This window comes from Carcharodon carcharias, chromosome 23, assembly GCF_017639515.1.
Source record: "Carcharodon carcharias isolate sCarCar2 chromosome 23, sCarCar2.pri, whole genome shotgun sequence".
In the NCBI taxonomy this organism is placed as follows: domain Eukaryota; kingdom Metazoa; phylum Chordata; class Chondrichthyes; order Lamniformes; family Lamnidae; genus Carcharodon; species Carcharodon carcharias.
Genome location: NC_054489.1, coordinates 12054650 through 12070939, shown reverse-complemented (window position 1 = coordinate 12070939; position 16290 = coordinate 12054650). Strand labels below are relative to the sequence as shown.

At 46.7% G+C, this 16290-nt stretch overlaps 1 protein-coding gene across 3 annotated transcripts in view; it reads right to left on the bottom strand.

Annotated features, from left to right (window-relative positions):
* Window positions 1-16290, bottom strand: part of tbkbp1 (TBK1 binding protein 1) — a 135091-nt gene that overhangs the window by 82461 nt on the left and 36340 nt on the right. For all 3 annotated transcript variants that reach the window (XM_041173841.1, XM_041173843.1, XM_041173842.1), the window contains exons 5-7: window positions 13742-13892; window positions 9829-10034; window positions 9019-9074 (exon numbers count right to left, since the gene is read on the bottom strand). In XM_041173841.1, coding sequence (XP_041029775.1) covers window positions 9019-9074; window positions 9829-10034; window positions 13742-13892 — 413 coding nt within the window. The remainder of the gene's footprint in view (window positions 1-9018; window positions 9075-9828; window positions 10035-13741; window positions 13893-16290) is intronic.

Genomic DNA, 16290 nt, shown 5'->3' with positions numbered 1-16290 from the left:
ATGGTTGAGGGATAAATATTGGCCAAGGCACCAGGGAGAATGCCCCTGCTCTTCCCATGGAATCTTTTATGTCCACCTGAGAGCGCAAACAGGGGCTCCAGTTTGCCATCTCACCTCTGACAGTGCAGCACTCCCTCAGTGTTGCACTGAAGTGTCAACCTTGATTCTGAGCTCCTATCTCTGCAATGGGACTTGAAGCCAGTGCTATGCATTGACTGACAATAATCTAAAGAACACAGGAGTGCAGATGAGTAAGGGACAGCTGAAAGCTGTTTTTTTTTAAAATGCACATTACCCTGCGACAATCTCATGTACATTCACCGAGGACAGAACAAAGAGCACACGTACATGTGGATTAGAAATTAGCCAGCTGAACAAGTCTTAGATACCAGTCTTGTCCAATTTGTTAGTAACAAGTCATATGTACCCAATTGCATTTTTAATTCATAAATAAGAATTGGAGAATAGACACCATCATTAAGGCTCTGATCTCTATACTCCCATTTTCATAGCACATGCAGGTGAACTCTAACCAGTTTGGGCATTTGCTCGTAAAAGAGTAAAATGTAGAACAGAGTGTGTGAGGTTTTTTTTGTTCATTGTGTGTGTTTTACTTTCTTGGTTGCTGTCAATGTGGTTTAACATGGATGAAAAAGCTAGACTTCAGTAGCATGGAAACACCAACAATATTGCACAGGGCAAGAAGCTCAACCAATCAGAACTGCTCCTGGCCAGCAGCTGAAAACAAATCCAACCAATAGCGGACATCTCCAACAGGGCAACAGGCAAGGGGCATCCAATCATGAAGCAGGGAGTAAGGGTCTAGATGGAGAGCAAGGTTCATCTGGAGGGAGGCTAATGAAGGTTCTGGAGAGTGGGGGAAGGTTTCTGAAGGGTGAAGGGGGGTGTTGTCCAGAGAGAGAGGTGTAAGGGTTGGGGGTGGTGGGGGGGTGGGGGGGGGGGTGCCAGAGAGTGGCAGTGCCTGGAGGGAGAAGTTGAGGGTCAGGAGGCAGAATTGGAAGGAAAGGCAGAGAGATCTGGAGAGTGGGGGGTGTAGAGGAAGAGGTGAGAGGGTCTGGTGGGTGAGGTGGGGGATCTAGAGAGGGAGGTTGGGGGTCTGGAGAGTGGAGTGTTTAAAAGGAAGAACAGGTTAGTCAGGCACATCTTATTTGAGTTAATATTCTCAGCAATCACGAATAAAGTCAATGTAAAACTGATACACAGAAACTCAAAAGCAACCACAGAAATTAGCCATATTGTCTAAGATATCGATTCATCCACAGTCACTGTCTGTGTTTCCCAAAATCTGCCTCCTACAAGCTCTCAGAGAAGATGCGTCTAGTCTTGACATTGTTACAGTTGAATTTTCCTGTCGGAGTCACTGCCACAGCTTCTTTAACAAAGAGAAACACTCCAGATATCTTCAGGCATTTCACAAACCACTCGAGTTCAAATTCAACCTCAGGCTGATAAACAACCAACAGTTCTTGTCATTTCCCTGCCACCACTTCCTGATTCACTGGGCCTGCTCGTGGTTCCCTACACTTTGGCATCTCAATTTGGATAAAAGATAATTCACAAAGACGTACCTGCATCTGCTGTTCTCCAGCCTGTATCGTTCTCAGAAGCAAAGGAGATACTTAGGCCAACCCCTAAACACTCAGCAGAGACTCCTCAGCACTTACAACTCCTCCTCCCTAGCACCTCTGAAAAAATGTGTTCCTTTTACTTTGCAAAAATACTTGCCTTCACTCCCCGAGTGCTCCATCATTCCAGTTTTAAGCAGCTTATATCAGATTGTTTCTTTTCTTGGTTGTCTGATATGAAACTTTGTCAAGAGTACTGAGGGAGCAATCGTTAATCCCGAAACTAGCCACAGTCTTTTCATGTGTCACCTCGAACCCTTCCACTGAGTTTCACCACAAGAGGAAGAAGGGTATGAGTTGCTGATAGACTTATTAGAATGCAAATCTCACTGCCCTGAGCTCTGAGCCTTTTCGTTTCAAATGTCTCAGCTTCATGTCTTGATTGGCACCCCAACCACCACCTTAAGCATTCGCTCCCTCCACCACTGACGCACTGTGGCAGCAGTGTGTACCATCTACAAGATGCACTACAGAAACTCGCCAAGGCTCCTTTGACAGCACCTTCCAAACCTCCAACCTCTACTACTTAGAAGGACAAGGGCAGCAGACACATGGGAACACCACCACCTGGAAGTTCCCCTCCAAGGTACACACCATCCTGACTTGGAAATATATCACCGTTCCTGGATCCACCATCGCTGGATCAAAATCCTGGAACTCGCTCCCTAACTGGGGGTGTACCTGCACCACATGGACTGCAGCGGGGGTCCAAGAAGGCAGCTCACCACCACCTTCTCAAGGGCAAGTAGGGATGGGCAATAAATGTTGGTCTAGTCAGTGATGCTCACATCCTATAAATGAATAAATTAGTCTTTTTTTAAAAAAAAAACTAACCTGTCCATGAAGTCATGCCAAGAATCAACAGTCCAAACACCCTCCAGCTGATCACTCACTGCTGGTGGGGTCCAGCGGGCACATCAGGCTGGGACACTAATCGATGTAAACTCACAAGCCAGTGCTGACCCAGTCACTGTACAGCGCACCATTCACCTCCCTCTGGGCCAGACGTTCAAGGCTTGTTGCAGATTTTGACAGGTTGCTTCTCATGGCCAAGGATTAGCATGATCTCCGGATAGGCTGCAAAGCAGGGAGCCGTCACCTACACGCCTGTGACTCCTCAGCTGGTGAGCTTCCAGCTGCCTTGGTGCCTCAAAGGCTCAGCGGACACAGTCCTGAGGGGATGCAGAGACAGGCTGGTGGATGGGCTTTTGTCAGACTGACAGGATAGAGCAGAAGGGCTGATTGCAGCCTCGCTCATTTCAAATCCAATATCCTCAGTTACTCTTTCAAAAAGATTGAGGTAAGACACATTGCTGAGCAGAGCGGAGAGAGCCTGATCCTGCATCAATCCTTCTGACAGTTTGCTTGATAAATAAAAGTACCTTTCACAACATCAGGTATATCCCGAGTTTACGGCTGACAAGGTATAGTTACTGTTGTAAAACAAGCTAATTTGTGCAAGCATAAACTCCAACTTTTAACTTCAGAACACCAAATTTTCTACTGTTGAACCCTATAATGTTTTCTAATCTTATTTAGAAGCTCCTTTTAAATAAAAGATTTCCTTTATTAGCAAAATAATTAACTGTCCAAAACAAAAACAAAAATAAAAATACCTGGAAAAACTCAGCAGGTCTGACAGCATCTGCGGAGAGGAACACAGTTAACGTTTCGAATCCATATGACTCTTCAACAGAACAGATTAACTGTCCATACTAGCTGTGGTGATTCAGGACCAAGCATTACTACAGGGTACATTTAATTCAAAGATGCTCCATTCAAATTATCTGATAACTCATTCGTTTGGCACTTTGCTGTGTTATTTACAATGCTTGATTCAAATTATTGCATGATTTAAGCACAGAAATGATTCAATGAGGTATACTGTAATGATCTGATAGAATCACAAGGGGGCAGCTTAGTCCCAGGAACAGTGAAGCAATCAGCATACAAGGGGGCTGGTGAATTGACAGGGAATTTTCTCTACTTCTCTATTTCTCCCCACTGCTCTAAAATCGGTACCTTGTCAGTTTTTGGATAAGGTGTTAAATCGAGGCCCTGTCTACCCTTTCATAGTCACTGGACTAGTATTCCAGAGACCCAGGTTATGTTCTGGGGACCCAGGTTCAAATCCCACCGCTGCAGATGGTGAAATGTGAATCCAATTAAAATCTGGAATTGATGATGACTGCGAAACCATTATCATAAAGGCTCATCTGGTTCACTAATGCCCTTTAGGGAAGGAAATCTTGCCTCCATGTGACTCCAGGCCCACAGCAATGTGGCTGGCTCTTAAAAGCCCTCTTAACGAGGGCAGTTAGGGATGGGCAATAAATGCTGGCCTAGCTAGCGACACCCATGAACAAATCAAAAAAGAGAGAGAACGTACAACAATAGAAACAGAAGTAGGCCATTCGGCCCCTCAAGCCTGCTCCACCATTCAAAAAGAACAAGACTGATCTGTTTGTGTTTCGAATTCCAGTCGTTAAGCAGAATAACATCAATGCCTTTGAGGCAGATGGGAACGAGGGAGGAAAGGATAGAAGCAAATGCTGATAAGGTGAAATTAAATAGTGTTTCCAGGTGTCCCCACAGACTGCTGCAGAGCTCGGAAAAGCTTGAGATTTTGAGTGGGTGTCTGCTGATGAGTTCATCCCCGAGAACATTGTGATCTAGCGAGTGATTGTTGTTGGGGATGCTAATGATAGGCACGCTGCATCAACACAGTGGGACTCCTAATGATAGGCACGCTGCATCAACACAGTGGGACTCCTAATGATAGACACGCTGCATCAACACAGTGGGACTCCTAATGATAGACACGCTGCATCAACACAGTGGGACTCCTAATGATAGGCACGCTGCATCAACACAGTGGGACTCCTAATGATAGACACGCTGCATCAACACAGTGGGACTCCTAATGATAGGCACGCTGCATCAACACAGTGGGACTCCTAATGATAGACACGCTGCATCAACACAGTGGGACTCCTAATGATAGACACGCTGCATCAACACAGTGGGACTCCTAATGATAGGCACGCTGCATCGACACAGTGGGACTCCTAATGATAGACACGCTGCATCAACACAGTGGGACTCCTAATGATAGACACGCTGCATCAACACAGTGGGACTCCTAATGATAGGCACGCTGCATCAACACAGTGGGACTCCTAATGATAGGCACGCTGCATCAACACAGTGGGACTCCTAATGATAGACACGCTGCATCAACACAGTGGGACTCCTAATGATAGACACGCTGCATCAACACAGTGGGACTCCTAATGATAGACACGCTGCATCAACACAGTGGGACTCCTAATGATAGACACGCTGCATCAACACAGTGGGACTCCTAATGATAGACACGCTGCATCAACACAGTGGGACTCCTAATGATAGACACGCTGCATCAACACAGTGGGACTCCCAATGATAGACACGCTGCATCAACACAGTGGGACTCCTAATGATAGACACGCTGCATCAACACAGTGGGACTCCTAATGATAGACACGCTGCATCAACACAGTGGGACTCCTAATGATAGACACGCTGCATCAACACAGTGGGACTCCTAATGATAGACACGCTGCATCAACACAGTGGGACTCCTAATGATAGACACGCTGCATCAACACAGTGGGACTCCTAATGATAGACACGCTGCATCAACACAGTGGGACTCCTAATGATAGGCACGCTGCATCAACACAGTGGGACTCCTAATGATAGACACGCTGCATCAACACAGTGGGACTCCTAATGATAGGCACGCTGCATCAACACAGTGGGACTCCTAATGATAGGCACGCTGCATCAACACAGTGGGACTCCTAATGATAGGCACGCTGCATCGACACAGTGGGACTCCTAATGATAGGCACGCTGCATCAACACAGTGGGACTCCTAATGATAGGCACGCTGCATCAACACAGTGGGACTCCTAATGATAGACACGCTGCATCAACACAGTGGGACTCCTAATGATAGGCACGCTGCATCAACACAGTGGGACTCCTAATGATAGGCACGCTGCATCAACACAGTGGGACTCCCAATGATAGACACGCTGCATCAACACAGTGGGACTCCTAATGATAGACACGCTGCATCAACACAGTGGGACTCCCAATGATAGACACGCTGCATCAACACAGTGGGACTCCTAATGATAGGCACGCTGCATCAACACAGTGGGACTCCCAATGATAGGCACGCTGCATCAACACAGTGGGACTCCTAATGATAGGCACGCTGCATCAACACAGTGGGACTCCTAATGATAGACACGCTGCATCAACACAGTGGGACTCCTAATGATAGGCACGCTGCATCAACACAGTGGGACTCCTAATGATAGGCACGCTGCATCAACACAGTGGGACTCCCAATGATAGACACGCTGCATCAACACAGTGGGACTCCCAATGATAGGCACGCTGCATCAACACAGTGGGACTCCCAATGATAGACACGCTGCATCAACACAGTGGGACTCCTAATGATAGGCACGCTGCATCAACACAGTGGGACTCCTAATGATAGACACGCTGCATCAACACAGTGGGACTCCTAATGATAGGCACGCTGCATCAACACAGTGGGACTCCTAATGATAGACACGCTGCATCAACACAGTGGGACTCCTAATGATAGGCACGCTGCATCAACACAGTGGGACTCCTAATGATAGGCACGCTGCATCAACACAGTGGGACTCCTAATGATAGGCACGCTGCATCAACACAGTGGGACTCCTAATGATAGACACGCTGCATCGACACAGTGGGACTCCTAATGATAGACACGCTGCATCAACACAGTGGGACTCCTAATGATAGGCACGCTGCATCAACACAGTGGGACTCCTAATGATAGGCACGCTGCATCAACACAGTGGGACTCCTAATGATAGACACGCTGCATCAACACAGTGGGACTCCTAATGATAGGCACGCTGCATCAACACAGTGGGACTCCTAATGATAGACACGCTGCATCAACACAGTGGGACTCCTAATGATAGACACGCTGCATCAACACAGTGGGACTCCTAATGATAGGCACGCTGCATCAACACAGTGGGACTCCTAATGATAGACACGCTGCATCAACACAGTGGGACTCCTAATGATAGACACGCTGCATCAACACAGTGGGACTCCTAATGATAGACACGCTGCATCAACACAGTGGGACTCCTAATGATAGACACGCTGCATCAACACAGTGGGACTCCTAATGATAGACACGCTGCATCAACACAGTGGGACTCCTAATGATAGACACGCTGCATCAACACAGTGGGACTCCTAATGATAGGCATGCTGCATCAACACAGTGGGACTCCTAATGATAGGCACGCTGCATCAACACAGTGGGACTCCTAATGATAGGCACGCTGCATCAACACAGTGGGACTCCTAATGATAGACACGCTGCATCAACACAGTGGGACTCCTAATGATAGGCACGCTGCATCAACACAGTGGGACTCCTAATGATAGGCACGCTGCATCAACACAGTGGGACTCCTAATGATAGGCACGCTGCATCAACACAGTGGGACTCCTAATGATAGACACGCTGCATCAACACAGTGGGGCTCCTAATGATAGGCATGCTGCATCAACACAGTGGGACTCCTAATGATAGGCACGCTGCATCAACACAGTGGGACTCCTAATGATAGACACGCTGCATCAACACAGTGGGACTCCTAATGATAGGCACGCTGCATCAACACAGTGGGACTCCCAATGATAGACACGCTGCATCAACACAGTGGGACTCCTAATGATAGACACGCTGCATCAACACAGTGGGACTCCTAATGATAGACACGCTGCATCAACAAAATGGGACTCCTAATGATAGACACGCTGCATCAACACGGTGGGACTCCTGACCAAGTGTTCTTCACACTGATTGCTTATTCTCCCAGTCTTCCCTCAACAGAGCTGTCTGCGGTATCTCAGCCAACTGCCCTAACTTACTCAGCTGCTGGGCCCAGGGATATGGCTCCTGCCCTCTTGACCCAGGGACAACCTCCTCTGCCTCGTGACCACTGGAATAACTTCAAGTTTAATTTGAATTCCGTGTGCAGATGAGACATTGTTCAGTGAGAAGTGCACAACTTCAGACCAAAGGGTATAGCCCTTCTGAGAAAAGCATTTGGAAATTTGTACGCCCAAGAATTCACATTGAAACATGCCCTAACTGTAGGGGTGGCCATAAACAGCTACTGGCTTGGTGGTAAGGGGTGGATTTGCCAGATTTTGGTCTCCAGGTGCACTCAGCCCATTATATTAGCACTGGTTAGGTCTGGATGTCAGGCAAGGATGGGCTTGGCTGGCTGCAGTAAAACCATCTGCACTTAGCTAGGGTAAGAATGAAACAAATATCAGCCAGGGTCTGATGCTCGATGGCCATCACTAGGAAATGCTCAAGTGGACTAGGATACGATAGGGCAGTGGTTATGTTACAGATCAGAAATCCACAGAATCATGAATTCAAATCCTGCTATGACGGTTTAAAAACCATGAAAATGAACAGCCTGACATCTATAAAAGGTGGTCAAGAAGCTTGTTAGATTGTCATAAAAACCCAGTTTGTTCACTGGTGTTCTTTAGAGGAGAATACCTGCCATCCTTTCCCAGTCTGGCCTATCTCTGACTCCAGTTCCACACTAATGTTAATTCCATCCCTTCTGTTGTGGGTGGAAGTCCCACACTCACCTACTTAAGGCTGCCCGGAGTGCGTGTTGGCTCTGGGGGCGGCCTTGTTTAATGTTGGTCAGCTTGGGACTGACATTTCCACCAGGGGGCGGGGGAGAAGCAGTAAACCCTCCCGCCACCCACCCACCCATTAAATTCAGCCCTCCGTAAAGATTGGCTCCAGTTCTATCCTTCACCAATGGCTATCCAGATTTTAACTTCCCTCTGAAGTGAGCCAAGAAAAGCAGTTGTATCAAACTGCCGATAGCCGGAGTGGGACAACAAATGCCAGGGAAGCCCTCAGCCTGAGACTGAGTTAAAAAGAAAATATGGCCATTGGGTTAGTCTGCAGAGGCATCAATTTTCCTTGATTTGGAACAGGCTCAGCTGTGATGCCCCTGTAGTTCAATAGCCCCACTGCAACTTACAGTCTATGCCAGTTGCTTGAGGCACCAGATGGCAATCCAATGCCTCTTTCACAGCTTGGGTGCAAGAACTGTCTCATGGTTAATAAATGCCAGCCTTGTCAACGAGCAAGTAACTTTTTTAAAAAAAGGACAGTACAAAGGGAACATTAAAAGACTTAAGAGAAGCAGGTCAGAGAGGAGAAGTATGGATGGAGGCATTCAGATTAAACACTTACTGCTCTTCTTCTGTACTCTTTATCCACTCCATGTCATTGGGGTCACAGGTCAGTTCCTGGGGTGGGGAGAGGGAGGGAGAGCAGACAATGAAAACTGAAACGACTGCTTGATGGAGGGAAAAGATCAGGGCAATTTTAACACTGTTTCTTTGATCTATTTCTCCCCTTCAATTTCCACCGGGCGACAATCACGACAGGACATTCTAGCCATGGTTCAGTGTTGCTCCTGTTTTAAACCATTGCCTGTTGTGTGAATCCACGAGGGGTTCAACCAACACTGCAACTGCAGAGCTGAGAGTCAGCACTTTGAGGAGGACATCTTTGTTAAGGAGCCTGATTAGCACAAAGCTTCCATTCTAGCTGCAAGTGCATTGATCCATTGGGAGAGTGGCAGCAGAGCAGCATAATGCACATTGTTTAGTTTACATTATGGTTGTATAAATGTATCAAAATCTTAGCAAATAAATCAACGTCCACATTTATAATGAGAACTGGCTTTATAAACTATCCATATTGCTGGCACACTGTCAACACAGTGAGGAGGCTCTGCAGCCCCCAGGCCCTAATGCCACCTACACTTTTAGGTCTAAATAACAATGTTAACTCAACTGGGATTCACACCTCTTCCCCCCCCCCCCCCCCCCCCCCCCGCCCCCCACCCCACCCCCCCCCCACCCCCCCCCACCACCACCACCACCACCACCACCACCACCACCACCACCACCACCACCTTGTTTCTTTGGCTCAGCGCCTCACTGCAGGAACCCCGCGGGTCACTTTTTAAGAAGTTGGCTGCTCCTCCCCACTGACCTGCGTGCAGCTTTCCTGCAGACTCTGCTGGCTCAGCTGGGACTGTAAGCGGTCGCACTCCTCTTTGTACTGTCTCTCCCGCCACTGGCAACTGTGCAGCACCCTCTGGAGTTCATCGACCTTCTCCTGTAGCCTTTGAGCTTCCAGCTCGTCCAGTTGAGGATCCACCACCCTGCAGTTCTGTTGCCGCCTCGGGCTCTCCAGCCCTGCAACACAGCACACAGGAACACGATCAGGTTCAATGCACATCAAGCACACAATGTTTAATCACCTTTAATCCTTTAAATCAAATTATAAAGAAACTAAAGAGCGATAGTCTTGTGAATTCTATTGACAGCCCTATTCCACGTCAGTTGTAGAATGGAATGTCAAGAGAAGGTCAATTTTATTGACGTGTCTAAAAATGCGTCCTATAAGGAAGGAAATCTGCCATCTTCACCTGGTCTGGCCCAAGTGTGACTCCAGGTCCACAGCAATGTGGTTGTCTCTTAACTGCCCTCTGAAATGGCTGAGCAAGCCCTCAGTTTCAAGGGCAGTTAGGGATGGGCAACAAATGCTGGCCTTTCCAGCGGTGCCCACATCCCATGAATGAATAAAAAAAGGAAAGTATAAATTATTTGAGCTATACAGTGCCACATATCATCCATCTGAAATGTTAACTCTCTTTCTCTCTTCACGGATGCAGGTATTTTCTGTTTTATTTCAGATTATTGTGGTCAAATCTGGACACTTTAGGAAAGAAGTTAAGGCCTTGGCAAGGGTTCGAAAGGTCTATTAGAATGTTACCAGGAATGAGGGGCTCCAGTTATATGCAGGCTAGAAAAGCTTGGGTTGTTCTCTTTCTATGATGTATCATTTTATGATTCAATGATTAAAATAGACAATATCAAAAAGGCTAAAAACAAAAAACAAAAAACTGCGGATGCTGGAAATACAAAACAAAAACAGAATTACCTGGAAAAACTCAGCAGGTCTGGCAGCATCGGCGGAGAAGAAAAGAGTTGACGTTTCGAGTCCTCATGACCCTTCGTCGAAGGGTCATGAGGACTCGAAACGTCAACTCTTTTCTTCTCCGCCGATGCTGCCAGACCTGCTGAGTTTTTCCAGGTAATATCAAAAAGGCTGCCTGTTTATAAATGTCTCCCAATTTTCATTTTATTTTAGTTCATTTATGGGACATGGGCATCACTGGTAAGGCCAGCATTTATTGCCCCATCCCTAAACACCCTTGAGAAGGTGAGAAGGTGGTGGTGAGCCGTCTTCTTGAACCGCTGCAGACCATATGGTACAGGTACAGCCACAGTGCTGTTAGGGAGGGAGTACCAGGATTTTGACCCAGCGACAGTGAAGGAACGGCGGTGACACATTCCCAAGTCAGGGTGGTGAGTGGCTTGGGGGGGGGGGCGGGGGGATCTTGCATGTGGCGGTGTTCCTATGCATTTGTTGCCGTTGTGATTCTAGGTGATAGAGGTCTCAGGTTTGGAAGGTGCTGTCGAAGGAGCCTTGGCCAATTGCTACAATGCATCTATCGCAGTCAAGGCAAATAATTGGGAATGGTAATCGGGCCTGATCTTTATTCCTCTCATTAATCCAGAGTTATTGAGGCGTAACACCAAATGTGGTGTCACACACAAGTTCGTGTGACACCACCACCGCCACAACAGCGATAAACTTTAACCCATTCAGCAAGAAACAAAACATAAGAATATAAGAAATAGGAACAGGAGGATGCTGTTTGGCCTATTGAGCCTCCTTCACCATTCAATAACATCCTGATTGATCTTAACTCCACCATTCCACAATATCCTAATACCCTTTGATTCCCTAAGTATCCAAAAATCTACTGCTCTCCAACTTGAATATACTCAACAACCGAATGGATCGGCTTTAATGTTGAGTTTATGTCCTGCACAACAGCAGCAACAACTTCCATTTCTATAGAGCTTTTAACGTAGTAAAACAACCCAATTTGACACTGAGCCATATAAGGAGATATACAGACAGCTAGACACCAGCTTGTTCAAAACGAGGAGCGTCTTATTGGATGAGAGAGAGGAAGAGAGGCTGAGAGGTTTAGGGAGGGAATTGCAGGGCTTTGGGCCTGCACAGCTGAAGGCATGGTCGACAATGGTGGAGCGATTAAATTCTGGGATGCTCAAGAGGCCAGAATTGGAGGAGTGCAGATCCCTCGGAGGGCTGTGGCTGGGGAGATTAAGATCAATAGTGAGGAAATATGCCCAAGATATTGCATCTTTCTGACCAGTTTCCCACTTGGCAAGATGGGTTAAAATTGTATGCAAGATAAACTCAGCACAGGTCAACTCGGGACCTCGCTGGCTTCTGAAGCCTAGTGCAACACAGGGCAGTACATTCGTCAAAGGAGCCAATGACCTGCTTTCCTTAGTCACCGACCACCCTTGTTAAAAAATGCACAATACAATAAATCAAACCCCAAAGTTGTTTCTCAGTTTAATCATAAGTTGCAACTTGGAAATGAAGCATTCCGCCCAACCTCTCGGTGCCGGCAGTTACCCTCTACATGAGCAGGTAGTTCAGCTCATGGGCAGGCATGAATCTGCTTGCATGCTCCTCACTCCCGATATTGAAAATGGAAAAATACTGAACAATTATTGTACAGCATGATGTGCTCTGGTGTTTGTTCCAAGACATCGGGGACCACGGGTTAATATGGAGACACAAAGGCACAGAAAGAAGCCATTCAGGCTAACCAGCCCACACAGCTGTTTTTGTACCACTCAACCATCTCTCATTCCTCCCCATTTCACTCTATCAGCATTAACCTCTATTTTCATACACATGCTTATCAATTTCCCCTTGAATTCCTTGATATAATGCATCTCAACTCTGAGCCACAAGGTTCTACTCCAGGGCTTCAGCATAAAAATAAATCAAGGCTAACAGCCCCGTGCAATACTGTAGGGGTGTTACATTGTTAAAGGTGCTGTCTTTCGGATGAGGCATTAAACCAAAGGCCTATCTGCCTACTTGGGTGGATATAAAAGATCCCATGATGCTGTTTTGAAGAAGAGCAGAGGAGTTATCCATGCCAGCCTGGCCAATATCTATTCCTCAATCAACATCACAAAAACAGATTATCTGGTCATTATCACATTGCTACTTGTGGGAGTTTGCTGTGCACAATTTGGCTGCCTTATTTTCTACATTACATCAGTGACTACACTTCATATATGTTTCATTGGCTGTAAAGCACTGTAAGATGTCCAGTGTTCGTGAAAAGCATTTTATAAATGTAAGTCTTTTCTTTAACTTCCTCTCATAGCACATTCCACATTCTCATCACTCTCTGGGTACAAGATTTCTTCAGAATTCCCAATTGGATTTCTTGATGACTATCTTATGTTAACAAGATCCAAGCCAATTGGTGAAGCCAAAACCAACACACAGGACTTATCTTTATCAAGAGAGTTTATTTTCTTTGTTCAGTCTCACAGCTGTCCTCCCACACCCAGTGTCCCAGCTATCTCCTTTTTATGTGTGCTCAAAGTACTTAATTAAACAATGCCCTTCACCTGTGTATCCTAACAATATAACTAACATACCATTAACATCTTATATTGATGGCCTCTAGTTTTGCTCTTCCCCACAAGAGCAGGTACCCTCTCTGTGTCTACTCTATCAAAATCCTTCATAAATTTAAACACCTCTATTAAGTCAACTCTCAGAATTTCTCTCTACAAGAGAAGAGACCCTGCCTGTTGATCCTTCAAGATATTAAGCATCTAGGCTCTGCCAGTTAGTGCTTTGCTGCCTTTTAACATGGGCTGTCATTCGATGAAGATTGTTCCTCACACATGCCTATCACGTCCCTGGGACCTATCGGGTGCTTTATGTACAAGGAGGCCCTGTGAACAGATAGACAGTGGCACAATACCATAATGGCATCCACGCGTTGGGCTCAGCTGTATAATTTGCTCATTTTTCGCCTGGAGCTGGTCATTGAGCATCTGAACTGAACTGTCCCTCAGCCTCAGGGCCTGTTCCAAACTCCGAATCGTGGCAACATGATCCTCGGCCAGGACCGTCTGTGGGGAGAAAAATAAAGTTACAGATCAGTGACAGGGAAACAGTTGGTCTCAGTTGAAGATACTGGCTTCTTAGCTGAGAGGAGGTGCTGTGGTGCAGTGGGCGGTGTCCCTGCCTCTGAGTCAGAAGCCCCTGGTTCGAGTCCCGCTCCGGCGCTCGATGGACATGAAAGGTGTGTCCATTATGGGATCAAATAGGTTGATTGTCAATGTGCAGATCCTTCCAACGTGCCTGTGGTAGGCAGTTAAAAGTGAGAGATTCTTGGTCAGCCATGCTTTATGTGGATTGGTGTCCTATAAGCTATAGCCTCAGGCTAGTGACCTGTTCCAGGAAAAACAAGCCAAGGGAAACAAAAGTGTGTGTCAATTGTCCGCTCATGCATCCCTAGACATGGGAAGTCTTCCTAGCTGACTGGATTAAACACTATTTTGCTTTATGTTGTTAACCTGAATTTCACCATTCACCCTCCTCCTCCTCTACTGAACTTTTGCAGAGTTAGTTTCATTGGTACTGACAGCCCTCCTAGAAGCTTGTCTCAGCAAATGCCCTTCCTGCATCTTTTTAAATTCATTCCTGATATGGGTGTCGCTGGCAAGGCCAAAATTTATTACACATCTCTAGTTACCCTTGAAGTTTTGGGTGATGGGCCTTCTTCTGGAACCACTGCTGTCCATGTACTGAAGGTGCTCCCACAGTGTTGTTAGGTAATGAGCTCCAGGACTTTGGCCCAGGTTACAATGAAGGAACAATGATAAATGCCCATGTCAGGGGATGTGTGATTTGGAGTGAACCCATGCACCTACTGCCCAGGTCCTCCTTGGTCACAGAGATTGCAGGTTTGGGATGATAAATTAAACCCAGGCCTCATCTGCTGTCTCAGGTGGATGTAAATAATCCCAAAGCACTATTTATGGAAGAGCAGAGGAGTTCTCCCTGGTTCCCTGGCCAATATTTATTATTCAGCTAACATCTCTAAATTTAGACAATCCGATTATTATCATATTGCTGTTTGTGGGATCATGCTGTGCAGAAATTGGCTACTGCATTTGTTACGTTACAACAATGGTTACACTTCCAAAGTAATGTGTTGGTTGTAAAACATCTGGGATGCCATGAAAGGCACTTTATAAACATAAATCCTTTCTGTTTACTCATGGGAACTCAAGAGTGTGCTCCAAAAGGTGCAACATGCCTTTCATGGATTATCCACCATTGCAAGGAAACTATATCCCATTTAACATGCCAAAGCTATAGGCTGAATTTTGCCGTCAGCGAGCAGGGGGCGGGGCCCACTCGCCGTTGGGTAAAATGACGCAGGATGACGTTGGGCAGAACCCCCGACGTCATCCCTCCCCATTTAAATTTTCAGGAAGACGGGGACGCAGCGAAATCAGCTGTCCGCCCGCCAACCTGTCTATGGCCAATTGAGGCCATTGACAGGATCATTTAAACAATTAAAGGACCTGCCCATCCAACCTTAATGTTGGCGGGCAGGCCAGGAGCCCCAGCGGGGAATAGAGAAAACATGAAACCTCATCCATCGGCAGGATGAGGTTCCATGTAGGGATTTAAAAAGTTTAATAAAGTTTCAGTGTAAGTTATGAACATGTCCCATTGTCACATGAGGGGGACAAGTTAAGGATTTTTTTTTTCTATTTTTAACATTTTTAAAACTGTCAGCGATCTCCCTGAGGCTGCACTTAACCTCAGGGAGATGTCAGCTCTTTCGTGCGCATGCGTGAAAGTGGGCATTCTCGCTTTTAGGGAATTCTCCCCCCCCACCCGCTCAGGGAGCGCATAGCGCTTCCCGGCAGTCACGCCGGGTGGGCCTTAATTGGCTCGCCCACGTAAAATGGCAGTGCCCTCCGCTTCTCCGGCGGGGATTGGCTCCCTGCCCACCAGAGATCGGGTCCGGCCCACCCACCCAACAAGCAGAAAATTCTGCGCTGTATCTTTAAAATGGAAAGTAAAGAATTGCATTTATGGAGCACTCTTCACGGCCATTGGACATCTCAAAGCACTTGACAGCCAATCAAGTGCTTTTGAAATGTAGTCACTGTTGTAATGTGGGAAACACAGCAGCCAATTTGCACACAGCTAACTCTTACAAACAGCAACGTGATAATGACCAGATAATCTGTTTTTTGTGATGTCGACTGAGGGATAAGTATTGGCCAGGGTACCAGAGGTGACTCCTCTGCCCTTCTTTGAAACAGTGTCACAGGATTTTTTACATCCACCCGAACAAGCAAACGGGGCCTCGGTTTAACATCCCATCCGAAAGTCAGCACCTCTGACAGCGCAGTGCTCCCTCAGTACTGCACCAGAGTGTCAGTCTTAAGTTTTCTGCTCAAGTCCTGGGGTTGGACTTGAACCTTGAACCTCGTGATTCCGATG